This window comes from Palaemon carinicauda, chromosome 20 (assembly GCF_036898095.1).
Source record: "Palaemon carinicauda isolate YSFRI2023 chromosome 20, ASM3689809v2, whole genome shotgun sequence".
Taxonomy (NCBI): Eukaryota; Metazoa; Arthropoda; class Malacostraca; order Decapoda; family Palaemonidae; genus Palaemon; species Palaemon carinicauda.
In genome coordinates, this window is record NC_090744.1 from 57,534,887 (window position 1) to 57,551,299 (window position 16,413).

The 16,413-nt window shown below is 40.3% G+C and overlaps 1 protein-coding gene across 1 annotated transcript in view; it reads left to right on the forward strand.

The window, feature by feature from the left end:
- The first annotated feature begins 1,522 nt into the window (after nt 1–1,522).
- LOC137659819 (uncharacterized) overlaps nt 1,523–16,413 on the forward strand; it is a 38,175-nt gene continuing 23,284 nt past the window's right edge. Inside the window, exon 1 of the mRNA XM_068394613.1 lies at nt 1,523–1,588. Coding sequence (XP_068250714.1) covers nt 1,523–1,588 — 66 coding nt within the window. The remainder of the gene's footprint in view (nt 1,589–16,413) is intronic.

Consider the following 16,413-nt stretch of genomic DNA (forward strand, 5'->3'; position numbering starts at 1 on the left):
TAACAAAACCAAATCCAGAGTCATAAAACACTCACAAAACCCTGAGAAATTCACTCTGAGGGGTGGAGCCATCGATGGGTAAGCCAATTCATGTACCTTGGAGTAATTATCAGCATAACTCTATCACCAGCCAATGAAGTAACCTACTTCTGAGAGGAAACAAAAATTCATCTATCAGCCATGAAACAAATGACCTCCCTCAAACAAGGAGTATCAAACAGCCTCCTAAGACTGTTTTATGTACCTATGCTCACCTCACTGACTGACATTTAAAAAGCATCATTGGAAGTGGTGCAAAAACAACGTAAAGAGACCTATCAGCGGCTCTTCAATGTGGACTAAACTCTGCTTGTTAAGAGCTGAAACTAACCTAATTCCCTTTCAGCTAGGATCAACATCAGGAACAGCAGCATCATGTTCAAGTCAATCATCGCAGAAAGAGAATGCCCACTGAACAACAAACTCAAAAGATTTCTCCCTCTGTCGATAGAGATAGACCCGTCAAATTCTCATGCAAAGAAACTGTTGGATACACTGAGAAGAATGCAAATGCAAAATGAGGGCCATAAGACCAAGGGACAACAAAAGCACGAGGGCTACAGCATTCCTGGCCCCTGGACTCAGGACCCCATCCTATACAACTTCACCATCCTTCCAGCAGCAAGCAAAGCTCTCTGCACACCAGAGAAACAAACAGAAGCAGCAAAAAATGCAATCAGGAACACACCAGCTCCTAAAATCTACTACACTGATGGATCACTTGACCGCGATATCCCTGCAGCATCCGCTGCAGTTGTCTCTCCATCAGGCTACAGAGAAAAATTGGAGTCTTTCAAACCATGCCTCCACATTACAAACCGAGCTAGTAGCAATTGCAAAAGCCCTAGAACACTCTGTCAACCTACAAAACGGAAATACAACAAACCATACAGATTCCAGAGGAGCCATCCTGGCTCTCAGCAACAAAAAACCTACTGAAAATGTTTACCTCATCAGAGTAATTCAGTTCTAAGCCTTAGCTCATCAAAGCAACAACAGGCAAATAACCCTGAATTTGATCCTAAGTCACGCTGGAATTACTGGCAATGACGAAGCGGATCACTTAGCCAAATCTGCCCTAATATGCCAGACAATAAGCATCACTCTGCAACCTTTACTCAAAACCATCAAAAATTAAATGGCTGCCTATTGCAACATCCAAAAGACAAGCGAAGTAAGGCGAGCCTTCCTTGATGGATCAAGATCTGCAAAGTAGTACATCTATTACCATATCCAATAGCAAGACAAATACCCAGTCAAGTCAAAACTATTATTTGCAGACTGCAACTGGGATATCTGTACAATAGTGAAGAGCCAGCAGCACAACAGAGACCAGAAAAATCATGCAGCTACTGCGAGCAAGCAACAGAAGATCGTCTACAGCATTACCTACTGCACTGTCACGAAACGTGCCTGCTCAGACAGGATCTCAATCCCAACAATCCTGCACCTGCAACAGCAATTGTCAAACACATAATTGCCAATGTTGATGCCTTCTCAGCCTTTTTGCGCAGCTACCCTGCAACAAGATAATGTAGTAACAACACAAGTTTGGAACCTAGGCAACCCTTTCACCTCTTTTTAGTTCTTCTTCCACTTACAATCTCTCTTATATATTTCAGTTCAGGTATCCCTCTCAATCATGCAGCATAGAGACGTCTGAATGACAACAATGATAAGTAGTATTTTATTTTTATTTTTGTCCTAAAATTTCCAGGTTCAGGAATGTTTATTGCACCCTTTCTCTACCACCCAAAGCTGCTTAAAACTTTCTTTTTCCTCAAACTAAAAGACTGGAGCCTGTGTGCTCTTGAGACGGACATCTATTCCCCACCGTCACCTTTTTCCTTTTCAAAAAAAAAAAAAAAAAAAAAAAAAAAAAAAAAAAAAAAAATAAGGGGGGGGGGGGTGCCTCCAAAATAGGCATGAAACCATTGGTTGTTACCATCCCGAAACACACATCCTAACCCAAAATCCACCTAGATAAAAGTTGCAGATTACCTCCTCACAACGAAATTACCTACTCCCAAAAACCCAACCAAAACACCTACGGGCAAGAGGGCAAGAGCCCGTGCCTGGCCGTAAGGGCCAGTCAATCTTCAACAACAACAACAAGCTTGTTAGTTTCTGTATATTCATTATTAATATTATTATTATTATTATTATTATTATTATTATTATTATTATTATTATTATACAGCACATCTTAGAAAAGAGTACATCAAGTACACATTATTCATATTTCCTTCATGGTGTCTTCCATACTCGCATCTCGTCTTCCATGTCTGTTCGTCATTATGTCTGCAATTGGATATCATAAGGGAAAGAGATATTGGAGGACTGTCAACAGAACAATCTATGACATTCTATCTACGTGAAAATTTCTAGTATTATTCCTCAACTACAATAACAAATAGTGATAATAAATGAAAATGACACAATTCAAATTTCACATAGGTGTGCTTTTATCGGATATACAGAAAATTAGGATAATTTTATTACTAAAATCGACTTTTTTTTTTTCTTTTTTTAAACACATCACAAATTTTTAATTGCTCTGCCATGGGACCTCAAAATAACAGGGAAATTCCTTTAATGATAAAATTCTCTTCACGGCCAGCATTCGAATGTATGATCGATAGAAAAAGGAGTAAATAAATAGGGTATTAAAGAGACCCCATAATTGATTACCACTGCTGTATTTAATCATGTCAAATTCCGAAATCCAGCATCTCGATCATTAGCCTACAGCTGATTTGAAGTGTTCATAGCATATGGCCATTTGTATATGATAATTCCAAGAAGATGGGTTGATTTCGATTCTAAGTACAAAAAAACCTGAATTCAACATGTATAAGTACAGAAAAATTCTCATTACTTTTATCTTTCTTCGTGGCCAAGTGGTATGTCACTGTTGATACAAGTTTCATGGACCAGGGTTCGATTCCCGGCCGGTTAGAAGCTATTTTTTTTAGGGATTTTGCCTGGGGCTCTGATCCAGAGGTCGGTAAGAGAATACACATTATAATTTATCAATAATATATGGGTTAACCCTGGATAGGTACGACGGGTCGTTCGCGACCCCAAGCGTCAAAAAAAAAAGAGGTTTTTCTCACGTGACTCACCCCCGTGACTGAATTTGTGGGTGATCGACCTGCAGGAGGTGTCTCCCCTACACGCTCTAGTAGTGTCCAGATGTGCATTGCTGTAGCTGTACTCCTTCCCCGATTTCTGAGACGCGTCGGGGTCGAGCGCGACCGAGTTTACCCTTCTAAGGTAATTTGCATAATTATCAAAGTTATTACGTATTATGAAATTGTCGTAGAATGGTTCAACTTGTATAGGTTATCAGTTGTTGAAAGGGTTGGTGGATTGTTTGGCTACCATGTGCATGATTTTTTTTTTAGTTAAAATGTCGTTCATCACCACGAGGACCATTTTACCGCGAGTGTCCCTTTTTCATTTTTTTTCATTTTTTTGCCAAGTCATTTTTCCGTAAGATATTGCCAAATAGTGTCGTAAAACTTTTGCTTGTTTAGTGTTGGAAAGTGTGTCTAGATGATCTGGCTACCCATGCGTGACTTTGTTTTTGTCAGATACGACGTAGTTATTGGTATATTGGGTATTTAACTGCGGTTACCAATTTCTGTTTTTTTTCAATATTTGTAAAAATTACTACGTAGTAAGGAATTGCCGTATATTATTCATTTTTTTTTCATGTTTATGTGTTAGAAAGTGTGCCTTGATGGTTGGGCTAACACGTGCATGTCTTTTTTTTTTATCTGAGATGCCGTATATTAGAATGTCGGGCATTTTACCGCGAGTGCCCCTTTTTCATTTTTTTGCCAAGTCATTTTTCCGTAAGATATTGCCAAATAGTGTCGTAAAACTTTTGCTTTTTTAGTGTTGGAAAGTGTGTCTAGATGATCTGGCTACCCATGCGTGATTTTGTTTTTGTCAGATACGACGTAGTTATTGGTATATTGGGTATTTAACTGCGGTTGCCAATTTCTGTTTTTTTTTCAATATTTGTAAAAATTTACTACGTAGTAAGGAATTGCCGTATATTATTGATTTTTTTTTCATGTTTATGTGTTAGAAAGTGTGCCTTGATGGTTGGGCTAACACGTGCATGTCTTTTTTTTTATCTGAGAGGCCGTGTATTAGAATGTTGGGCATTTTTCCGCGAGTGCCCCTTTTTATTTGTTTTGCATTTTTTTGTTTAGTCATGTTACCGTAAGGAATTGGAAAGTAGTGTCGCAAAACTTATATTTCTATAGTGTTGGAAAGTGTTTCTAGATGATCTGGCTACCCATGCCTATTTTTTTTTAGCCAGATATGGCGTATATATAAGTATGTGTTCGATTTTCCTGTGATTGCCATTTTTTCGTTTTTTCCCATTTCTTTCAAAATTACTACGTACTAAGGAACTATCACAGAGTAATGATTCATTTCTATGTTTATTTGTCGGAAAATGTGCATTAATGGTTTGCCTAGCACGTGGCTGAAATTTTTTTTTTCTGAAATGTTGTATATTAGAATGGCCATTTTTCCACGAGTGCCCCTTTTTATTTGTTTTGCATTTTTTTGCTTAGTCATGTTACCGTAAGGAATTGGCAAGTAGTGTCGCAAAACTTATAATTTTATAGTGTTGGAAAGTGTTTCTAGATGATCTGGCTACCCATGCCTATCTTTTTTTTTTTTAGCCAGATATGGCGTATATATAGGTATGTGTTCGATTTTCCTGTGATTGCCATTTTTTCGTTTTTTCCCATTTCTTTCAAAATTACTACGTACTAAGGAACTATCACAGAGTAATGATTCATTTAGATGTTTATTTGTCGGAAAATGTGCCTTGATGGTTTGCCTAGCACGTGGCTGAATTTTTTTTTTTCTGAAATGCCGTATATTAGAATGTTAGCCATTTTTCCGCGAATGCCCCTTTTTATTTGTTTTGCATTTTTTTGCTTAGTCATGTTACCGTAAGGAATTGGCAAGTAGTGTCGCAAAACTTATATTTTTATAGTGTTGGAAAGTGTTTCTAGATGATCTGGCTACCCATGCCTATCTTTTTTTTAGCCAGATATGGCGTATATATAGGTATGTGTTCGATTTTCCGGTGATTGCCATTTTTTCGTTTTTTCCCAATTCTTTCAAAATTACTACGTACTAAGGAACTATCACAGAGTAATGATTCCTCTAGATGTTTATTTGTCGGAAAATTTTGTTTACTTCTTTTTTGATTGAATATCATCAAATTATTTAGCTAAAATATTATATTTTACATTTTTTTTTTCGATTTTATTTCCCTTCAAAAAAATTTTTTATGGTCAGAATTTTAATTTTATAGTCGTAAAATAATCGACAATTATCCAGCAACCCACCATACAATTTTTATGCATATCCAATAATAATTAGATTAGTAAATAACACCTTGAAATTGACATACCCTTCCTACATTTCAAGTGGCAGATTAGGGAGTCTGAGTCAGTGTGGTTGGCGGCCATTTTGTGGACATATCCGAAGCGTAAGTTGCCCTATCTATATATATTCTTGTTCCCTATAGAATTTGTGATATTTTGGTATATTTTTACCTGCATAAATATCATATTATATATTAAATATATGTATTTTTTTACGAAATTTCTAAGTACTCAAAAAATTACCTTTAGATATGGCCCCTGATATAAATGTAATTTACAAAATAATGAAGATTTTTTTACATATTTCTATTTTAGGATAACATATGTTTATTCCCTAAAAAAATTAGCCACTTCCTATTTCATTTGGGTACCCAAAAAAATTCATGAAATTTGGACAAATTTTTTTGGCCAAAAAAAGTTACCCTTTTTTTCTCATTTCAGATCTTCACCTCCATGGGTCTGACTTCATCCAAAATATATCAAGATGTGTCCTAAACATTCAAGAATCAATTCCTAAAAGGATTTGTGTATATTTGTATAAATTTTTTTTTATGAATTTTTATGTCAGGTTTTTTTTTTCTACTTAATTTTTTAAAATATTTATAACAAATAGTTTTTCTGCAGATGAGTAGTATTTATCTTTACAGTTGTTTTAAGCATTCATTGAAGTTTTTTTTGGCAAAAGAAAAAAGGAGGTTACTGCAAAAACTGATTTTTCAAGAATTTTTTTTGGCGTCGGGGTCGTTCGCGTCCGAGTATACCCTTAAAGGGGTGTCCGAGGAGCGTACCTATCCAGGGTTTTTAATTGAATATGAAAAACACATCTGAATGTCCAAAATTTATCTTAAATCGAATAACAAGTCACAAACATACATAAGCTACAATGATGAAGATGGGTTAATTTTGATTATATGTAGAAAAAAAAAAATCTACAGGTATATGTACAGAAGAATTCTTGTTGACTTTTATATCTCTTTGTTGTCAAGTAGTATGTCACTTTTCATACAAGTTAAGTGAACCAGGGTTCGATTCCCGGCCGGGCGGAAGCTATTGGCTTTGAGTGATTATGCTTGGGGCTCTGATCCCGAGGTCGGTAAGAGAGTCCACATAATAAATGCATCAGACATGTATGGCTTATTTGAATATGAAAAACACGTCTAAATGTCCAAAAATTATCATTAATCGAATAACAATTCACAAATATACAATTAGCTACGATGGTGAAGATGGGTTGATTCCATTTTTAATTAAAAAAACCTGAATTCGACAGGTATAGATACAGAAGAATTTCATTAACTTATCTTTCTTCTTGGCCAGGTGGTATGTCACTTTTCTTACAAGTTTCGTGGACAAGTGTTTGTTTCCCAATCAGTCAAAAGCTATTGTCTTTGAGTAATTTCTCCAGGGTCACTGATCCAGAGGTCGGTGAGAGAAGGCAGTCATTACTTTATCAAAAATATGTATCTCAATTGAATATGAGAAACATGTCTAAATGTGCAAAATTTATCATTAATCGAATACCAAGTCACAAACATACCAATTAGCAACGATGATGAAGATGGATTGCTCTAAATTTAGAGTATAAAAAAACCTGAATTCGACAGGTATAAGTACTGAATAATCGTTATTGACTTTTATCTTTCTTCGAGGCCAGGTGGTATGTCACTGCTGATACAAGTTTAGTAAACCAGCGCTCTATTCATGGCCTGTCAGAACCTATTGTCTTTGAGTGATTTCGCTTGGGGCTCCGATCCTGTGGTCGGAAAGAGAATCCAGACATCAATTTATCAGAAATGTATGGCTTATTTCAATATGAAAACACGTGTAAATGTACAAACTTTGTCATCAATCGGATACCAAGTCCCAAGTATACCAATTACCTACGATGGTTGATTTAAATTCTAAGTACAAAAACCTGAATTCGAAAGGTATAAGTACAGAATTATCATCGACTTTTATCTTTCTTCGTGGCCAAGTTGTATATTACTGTTGATAAAAGTTTCGTGGACCAGAGTTTTATTCCCGTCCGGTCAGATATTGTCTTTGGGTGAATTTGCCTACGGCGATCCCGAGGTCGGTAAGAGTATCCACACATTAATGTATGAAAATATACGGCTTATTTGAATATATATATATATATATATATATATATATATATATATATATATATATATATATATATATATATATATATATATATATATATATATATACATGTATATATGTGTGTATACATATACAAATATATATATATATATATATATATATATATATATATATATATATATATATATATATATATATATATATATATATATATATATATATATATATATATATATATATATATATATATATATATATACATATAAATATATATATATATATATATATATATATATATATATATATATATATATATATATATATATATATATATATATATAAATATATATTAAGAGAGAGAGAGAGAGAGAGAGAGAGAGAGAGAGAGAGAGAGAGAGAGAGAGAGAGAGAGAGAGAGAGAGAGAGAGAGAGAGCTGAATTTTAATTTTTTTTCATTTGCTTGTGTGGAATAAATAAGTTTATTTGATGACAAACGTTGACTTATACTATTAATCGGAATAAATCAGAACGAGAGTTCACTGGGTGTAGTATAGAATTAGGAAAAGAAAATTGGAAATAAATCGCTTTCTCTGGAGCGGAAACCAATAGGAAATTGAGGCTATTGAAACGGAGGTAGGAATTCCCTTTAAAGTCTCCCCCTCATTACATAAAAAAAATAGCTGTGTGATTTGAGAGTAAAAAACCGAAAGAGAAATTTTCAATTATCTGTCTTTTTGGAATATTATCAAAGGCGATTTCAAAGCGAGAAGAAGCATCGAACATGTGCTCAAAACAATTCATAAGCTGGTAATTAGCTTTTATTCCTTAAGTGGTTTAGGGTTACATTACCGACCGTACTAACCTTGTGACTTAACTTCTTCTCAATGTTTTATATATGACTTCCAGTGAATGTCTTGTAGTCCTAAAAAAGGATATCGAGGGAACTCCATACCATGTATGTTTCAAACCCTGCGTTCATTCAATGTATAAGGAAATAGTTGAACCCAATTATAAAACCAAGAAATCTTAAGAAAAATAAAATAATTAATCTAGAAAAATCTAATAAATTGATGAAAAGTGTTAATATTTATACTCAGTCTAAAAAGGATTTCTAACAGTACATCACACCACTTATTCTTTAATATCCAAAAAAAATATTTTGTTTCCCCGAATATCAAGGTGTTTTCTTTCACAGTGCCTCGATCGACCCATCTGTCCAGAACTTTCCAGGTCTTACTCTCCTCTTCCTCCTACCTCTGCCAAATATCCTCTGGAGGTCTTAAACAAAACGGACAATTTTTGTTAAAGTGAATTTGGTCATGGCAAACTGCAACATGATTCTAACTCCTCTTATGGGAGGCAAATTCGAAATATGACATTGCCTTACTTCAAAGACCATATGCAGTATCATTTGCTCTCAAGCCGCAATTGTTGAGATATTTTATATTTTTTATGGAATATTATAAAAATATTGAGGAATTTGGACAGGTAATTCATACTCAAGCTCCCAAACATTACTTGACGAGATATAACAGATAGAGTATTTTAAGTTTCTACGTGCTTATGTATATATATATATATATATATATATATATATATATATATATATATATATATATATATATATATATATATATATATATATATATATATATATATATATATATATATATATATATATATATATATACGGATTTTGACCGAAGCGAGAAATCTATTTATGGGTGAGATGGCCATGTCGTCCTGATGGAAGTTCCTATAGGGTAGCTTCCTAGGGTATATTACAACTACGGCAATATTCCCAGAGAATTTACCTAAAGGTACCCAGAATTCTAACTCCTGGAGCGAATATCCCTAATGAAAGGGATATCGCGACATATCAGAGGACGTATTCTTGACACGCCACATGGCAATCTGCACCCCAAACAGAGATAATACATCGAGGGGTCAATTGGCAAGAAACGATAACGGGAAAGAAAAAGGGGGAGCCGCTCCCAAGGTTCCGTCTTCTCCAGTTTCGTAAGCGTGCCTGGCGCCAATCCTGGCGCCATCTGTATTCCTTGTAGCGTACACGAGGTGCTACAGATACTGTATGTAGGGAGGGGTCCTACAGCCCTTTCATAGAAAGGGAAGGGCGGGTCCATCAGGACGACATGGCTATCTCACCCAAAAATAGATTTTTCGCTTCGCTCAAAATCCGTTTTTTGGGCTCAAGCCATGTCGTCCTGATGGAAGTATACCAGAGCATTACTGTATCTGTGGATTCTCAGAACGTGCCGTACTCCCCGGAGGTAATTTTTCCCGGTCGACTAGACCTAGAGACCTAAGATGTTACCGTTATACATCTTTTCAACTAACCATAAACCACGTTAGAGCTTCCTGCCCCCTACAGGGAAGAGTCCTACTAGACTCTGGAAAAGTCTCGAAGAGTACATATACCTATGTATGAAAACCAGGCAAGCTAATATAGTGGGCTCACCCTATATTAAGTAAAGCTTAGTTTGTAAAGAACCACTGCGTCAATATGAAATATTGACCAGTTCTCCGCACAATACTTGTATTGGACAAAGGTTTATATCCGCATAGGAGGAAACTTGTAAAACCGCCACCGTCCCCTTCTGGGACGGAATCCTCCCGTTAAGGGAAAGCATAAACCAATGCAACATAGCTTTCATAAAGGAACAATTCTATTAGAATTATCCCAGATAAAATACATAGAATGAATGCTCAATTATACCAATAAATTGACACAGGTGAAGGAGACGCAAGGTTCTCAAGAACAAGTTTATTGACAAACAATAAATAGACAGGTTAACAACAATTATATGTATATATATATATATATATATATATATATATATATATATATATATATATATATATATATATATATATATATATATATATATAAGAAGAGGATAACCCAAAACTTTAAGCATAAGTATGATAGTAAACAGAACTTGTTTATCTGAAAGAAAAAACATTATTGCCACTTTTAAGATACCGAGGTATCAAAGTCATAAAAGTCTGTATTACAAATCAATCACATTAGCGTTAGAAAACGCTCGGCACACATGTCTGCACTTATGCTAGGTTCACCTTTGGAAATGGAACAGTCAACGTGGGCAACTCAGTGCCCTCACTTAGTTTGTAGTACCGTATGTAACTACACACTCACCCTGGAATTAATCGTCCCAATTAAAACCACTGTTCCTCGCAGAGTTAAACAGTAGGGTTAACGACGCGACCTACTACTACCACAGATCTCTTTAGTTCCTCTACTTGCTTCGCATAGTGGCGAAAGAACACTCTGGAAGATTTCCAGCCAGTGTATGAACGGAGATGTTCCAAATCCATACAATTAAAGAAATTTAAGGATGAGGCAACTTTCCTCGGATCGTGACCTGCGGGTGTACTGTCAGGATCGGCTCTGTGAATAAAATATGTGATTTTCGCTCTGAGTTGATTCAGAGATAAATTTGAGCCTGATGTTTCTCCCCTGAATAGTTGACCACCCTTGAAGTCTGAAGTTCTATGAAGATAGACCTTTAGGCATTCTACTGGACATAGAGATGCATCTTCTTTCAGAGGGCAGATTCTCCAGGGCCCCCACCTGTTGGTGGGTAACTCATTCTTGGCGAGAAACGTAGGATCCGGAAACAGGTTCAGTTCTCCCCCATCCAGGAACTGAACACGACCTGCCTCTCTCGAGAGGGCTACAATCTCACTAACCCTGGCCCCGGATGCGAGTGCAAATAGGAAAATAACTTTTTGTGTCAAATCCTTTAACGCACACTCCTCATTGCTCAACAGAGAAGCGAAATGAAGAACTTTGTCTAAAGACCATGAAATGGGCTTTGGAGGTGCTGAAGGTCTGAGCCTAGCGCAGGCTTTCAGAACTTTATTATAGATCTCGTTACCGAGGTCGACCTGGAAGGCATATAGAATGGGTCTTGTCAAAGCAGACTTACACGCCGAAATCGTGTTAGCTGCCTACCCTTGACTATGGAGGTGGATGAAGAAAGATAAGCAGAAGTCTGTCGAGATCTCCTGCGGATTCTTCGCCTTGACAAAGGCCACCCATTTTCTCTAAGATGACTCATATTGCCTTCTAGTAGATTTGCACTTATATTCCTCTAGGAAGTCAATGCTGGCTTTCGAAATCCCGAAAAGCTTTCTCACCGCTAGGGAGAGAAAATCATGAGCTGCAGGGTCCAGGTTTTCTGTAATGAAGCGCAGACAGTCGACTTCTGGACTCGCTGGGTCAGAACTGGATGTGGAAGCGGTACAAACTTCAGCCGTAGTTCCAATGCCAGGGGGAACCACACGCTGTTCGGCCACTTGTGGGCCACTATTGCCGCTACCCCCTTGAAGGATCTCAGTTTGTTGAGGACCCTCAACAGAAGGTTGTGAGGAGGGAACAGATAAATCCTGGACCATCTGTTCCAGTCGAGGGACATCGCGTCCACTGCTTCCGCTAAGGGGTCCTCGTACGGGGACACGTACAGGGGCAACTTCTTGTTGTCTTTCGTCGCAAAGAGGTCTATCTGCAGTTCTGGGACTTGATTCAGAATGAAGGAGAATGATCCTGCGTCTAAGGACCATTCCGACTCTATCGGTGTGAACCTGGATAGAGCGTCCGCTGTCACATTGCGGACTCCTTGAAAGTGAACTGCCGACATGTACCACTTCTTCTTTTCCCCCAATCGGAAGATGGCCAACATCACCTGGTTGAGAGGTGGTGACCTCGATCCTTGTCGATTCAAGCATCTCACAACTACCTCGCTGTCCATCACCAACCTTATGTGGATCGAGTGACGCGGGGAGATTTTCTTTAAGGTATGGAGCACTGCCATAGCTTCTAGAAAGTTTATGTGAAAGGTCTTGAATAGCTTGGACCAAGTCCCCTGGACTTTTTTCCGATGAGAGTGACCTCCCCATCCCTCCATCGAGGCGTCTGAGTGAATCGTCACCGATGGGGGAGGTGGCTGAAGAAGAACCGACTTCTTTAGATGTCTGGCTTGGGACCAAGGCCTGAGAAGAGTACGTAGCCGAAGAGGAACTGGTCTTCTCAGATCTCTTCGCGCGTTTGATGCATAACTTCTCCAAACTTCGGTTGCATCCTTTAGCTGTGCTCTTAGCACTGGGTCTGTCACCGAAGCAAACTGGAGAGAGCCCAGTACCCTCTCCTGTTCGCGTCTTGATATCCTTTCGGAATCTAGAAGTCTCTTGACAGAACCCGCTATCTCCTTCCTTTTCTTCGCCGGGATGGAGAAACGGTGTGACATTAGGTCCCAGTGGATTCCCATCCACTGGAACTTTTGAGATGGAGAAAGTCGAGACTTTTTTCTGTTGATCTTGAAGCCTAGATACTCTAGGAACTGGATCACTTGACTGGAAGCTTGCAAGCATTCTGTCTCGGATGCTGCCCACACCAACCAGTCGTCCAGGTAGGCTACTACCTGAATTCCCTTTAGGCGTTATTGTTTGAGAGCTACGTTCGCAAGCTTCGTGAAAATCCTTGGGGCTATATTTAGCCCGAATGGCATGGCTCTGAAGGCGTATAGTCTTCGTTGTAGCTTGAACCCTAGGCAGGGGGAGAGTCGACGGTTGATTGGAACGTGCCAATAGGCGTCCGACAAGTCTATGGAGACGGAATATGCCCTCTTGGGCAGTAAGGTCCTTATGTGTTGCAGTGTTAGCATCTTGAATTTGCAATTCACTATGAACTTGTTGAGTGGCGACAAGTCCAGAATGACTCTGAGCTTTTCCGAGTCTTTCTTGGGAACACAAAACAGCCTCCCTTGGAATTTGATGGACTTCACCCTTTCGGATCACTTTTTTCTCCAACAGTTCTTGAACGTACTCCTCCAGAACGGGGGTGGAGTGTTGGAAAAACCGAGGGCACGAGGGTGGAGTGCTGTACCAGCTCCAGCCCAGTCTGTTCTTGAGTAGGCTGTGGGCCCAGGGATCGAAGGTCCACCGATCCCGAAAATTCTGAAGTCTCCCTCCTACCGGTATCATCTCACTTGGACTGCCGTCCTGAGGTCTTGCCTCCCCGACCGCGATCATCCCTGAATCCCCTTCCCCTTGAGGGGCGCCTAGACGAGCCTCTGGCTGCTCCTCTAGGCCTTACTTGAAAGGAAGTAGACTGCCCTTCGAACGTTGGGGTGAATGCCGTGGACTGTGTCGACACGGCCTGGGGTACCCACTGAAATGTGGTCGGGGTTTGTGCCACCAACTGGGGCACTGAAGGCAATGGCAATTGCAGTTGCTGTTGCTGTTTAAGAGGCTTGGCTGGTCGAGACGGTAGCCTAGTCCTCATAGTCTTCCTCTTTGGTTGAGGACCCTCAACCGGGGAAGACTTTCTTTTGTTAGCCAGGCCCCACTTCTGGAGAAGGTTTCTATTCTCCGTGGTGGCCCTATCAACAACTTCTTTGACCAATTCGGTAGGGAAAAGGTCTTTGCCCCAAATGTTGGAGGATATTAGCTTCCTTGGCTCGTGCCTCACCGTAGCCGAGGTGAACACGAACTCCCTACAAGCTCTCCTCGCCCTGACGAAGCCATAAAGATCCTTCGTCACTGTGGCCAGATGAGTCTTGGCCACTACCATGAACATTTCATGGAGCTTGGGGTCACTTGCCATCATCTCAAGAGTAGTCTGAAGAGACATTGAGGCAGCCAGTCTTTCTTTTGTCTCAAGCTCTCTCCGCAAAAGAAAGTCAGACAGCTTAGGGAGGTCCTCGCCGAACTGACGTCCGGCAATATCAGCCTTCAACTTCCCAACTGAGAAGGTAAGATGGACGTCCTTCCAGTCTTTGTGGTCCATAGGCAGGGCCAGCGACAAGGGTTTACACTCCTCCAGGGAGGGGCAAGGCTTGCCGGCCTCGTCTGCTTTTAGTACAGCCGCAAACCCTTTCTGTAAAAAGGGGAAGGCTCTAGCAGGAGAGGACACAAAGGAAGGGAGCTTCTTACTCAATGCAGCTACCTTTGAGTTCGTGAAGCCCCTCTCTTTCATCGAGGATGAAAGCAGAGCTTGAGCCTTAGCATGGTCCATCACTATGACCTCTTTCGGCTCTGTCTCCTCCTTTGAAGCTGGTTCCTTCCTCAGCCGGACATAACAGTCCGGATATGACCCCTTACTGGGACAGAATTCCACCTCCTCTAGGGGAACTGAGCCCACCTTATCCGAGATGACAATCTTTCCAGTCGTCATTGGCATGTGCTCAGCGTACCTCCATGGGTTAGCATCTGAGCACAAGGGAAGGTCTTTCACATTGAGCCTTTTCTGGGGCCCATGTGATGCTGCAAGTCTCTGCATCTGCAGTTCCCTTGCAGCCGCCTTCTCCTGATTCTCCTTCTGCATTTGTTGGATCATTCCAACAATGGAGGAGAGGGCCTGTCCCAGCTCTACTGGGAGAGCGGCCGATGTTGAGTGAATAGGCTCCGGGATCTGAACCGGAGTAGCCGACACCTCGTCGACCTCTTCCTCTACAACGTCTGGAGCTTGAACTTCATCCTGGGCTTCTGCCAGGAGGTCTTCCTCCAGACGCTCGTCGACGTCAGACATCTTGTCATCCAACTGGCTGTCTTGCATAGCGACCGCGACTTCAGCATCCACCTGGATCTGAACTTGGGGGATCTCCTCTTGAGGCTGGGGAATCACTGCATCAGCTGATGCCCTAGGGAAAAGATACGCCCTCATCTCCTCACTTGGAAGATAAGGTCCAGAGGTGTTCTTCTGGAAGCCCCTTACCCAGGTACGAAGCTTCTCCCTTGCTATATCCCTTGATTCCGCTGTCCTAGGGGAATCAAAGGCCTCAGTAATCAGGTTAGTGCACACGGTACATACCTGAGGGTCCCAATACTGGAGATCACCCTTGGAGACAGCGCATGCTGCGTGCCTCCTAAAAAAACTCATGTCCGCAGAGGTTCTTACTGCGGACGTTGCAGAAAACACTTCCGCACTTCGGAGGGTCCTCCTGTAAAGAGAAGAAATTTCCATGAGTATCAAGTGAACTACGTATCACTGGATATGCATAGTTTAGCATAACAATTCAGAAAGGAAACACACACACTTGTGTTTCCTTCACAACCAATTGTTGCAGCCTTCCAGATAATAAAATCGAATGGTTAATCTCTTCTAGAATAACCAATGCAAAGTTTCCAGATGAAACAGGTGGAGCTCACACCTAAGCAATGATATTAAAATCTTGGATAATAGACAAGAAAGAACTCACTTTCTTATCTGTAAGGCAACAGCAAAGGGCTGTGCAAGACAACAAAAAAGTGTTAGAACACACAGTGCTGTACCAAAACTTATACTATAGTTTTCCTCTTACCGTATATGTTATACTGAAGAATACTGGTACAGTATAGAAGGTTATGTGCCGGCCGGCACTTTCCAGCCGGCACACACCATAACTAGCTTTAAAGTATACTACTTAACAGCTATAAGGTGGCAGAACGCTGGTTCAAATGCATGTGCCGGCCGGCAGTAACTGCCGGCCGGCAACAGCCCATATCGGCTACACAAGGTAGCACCCGGCTGCCGGCCACACTCCTGGCGACCGGCAGACAAGGGCTGACATTAGCCGGCCGGTAACGGTACACAACCGATGCCAGCCAGCAGCAAAAGAACCAGAGGACTACGACTGCCCGGCTGCCGGCCTCATAGGCCGGCAGCCGGGTCGGGTACAGCACTAGAAGAAAACAGAATGGATGCCAGGATAAGAGCGTAAACTACCTCCAAGCCCAGCAATCCAAAAGAGTGCATATAAGGAAGGGGAGAATCTAATTCAGGCTTCCTGACCAATGCCGTCTGACTCACAGGCAGGCATGGATG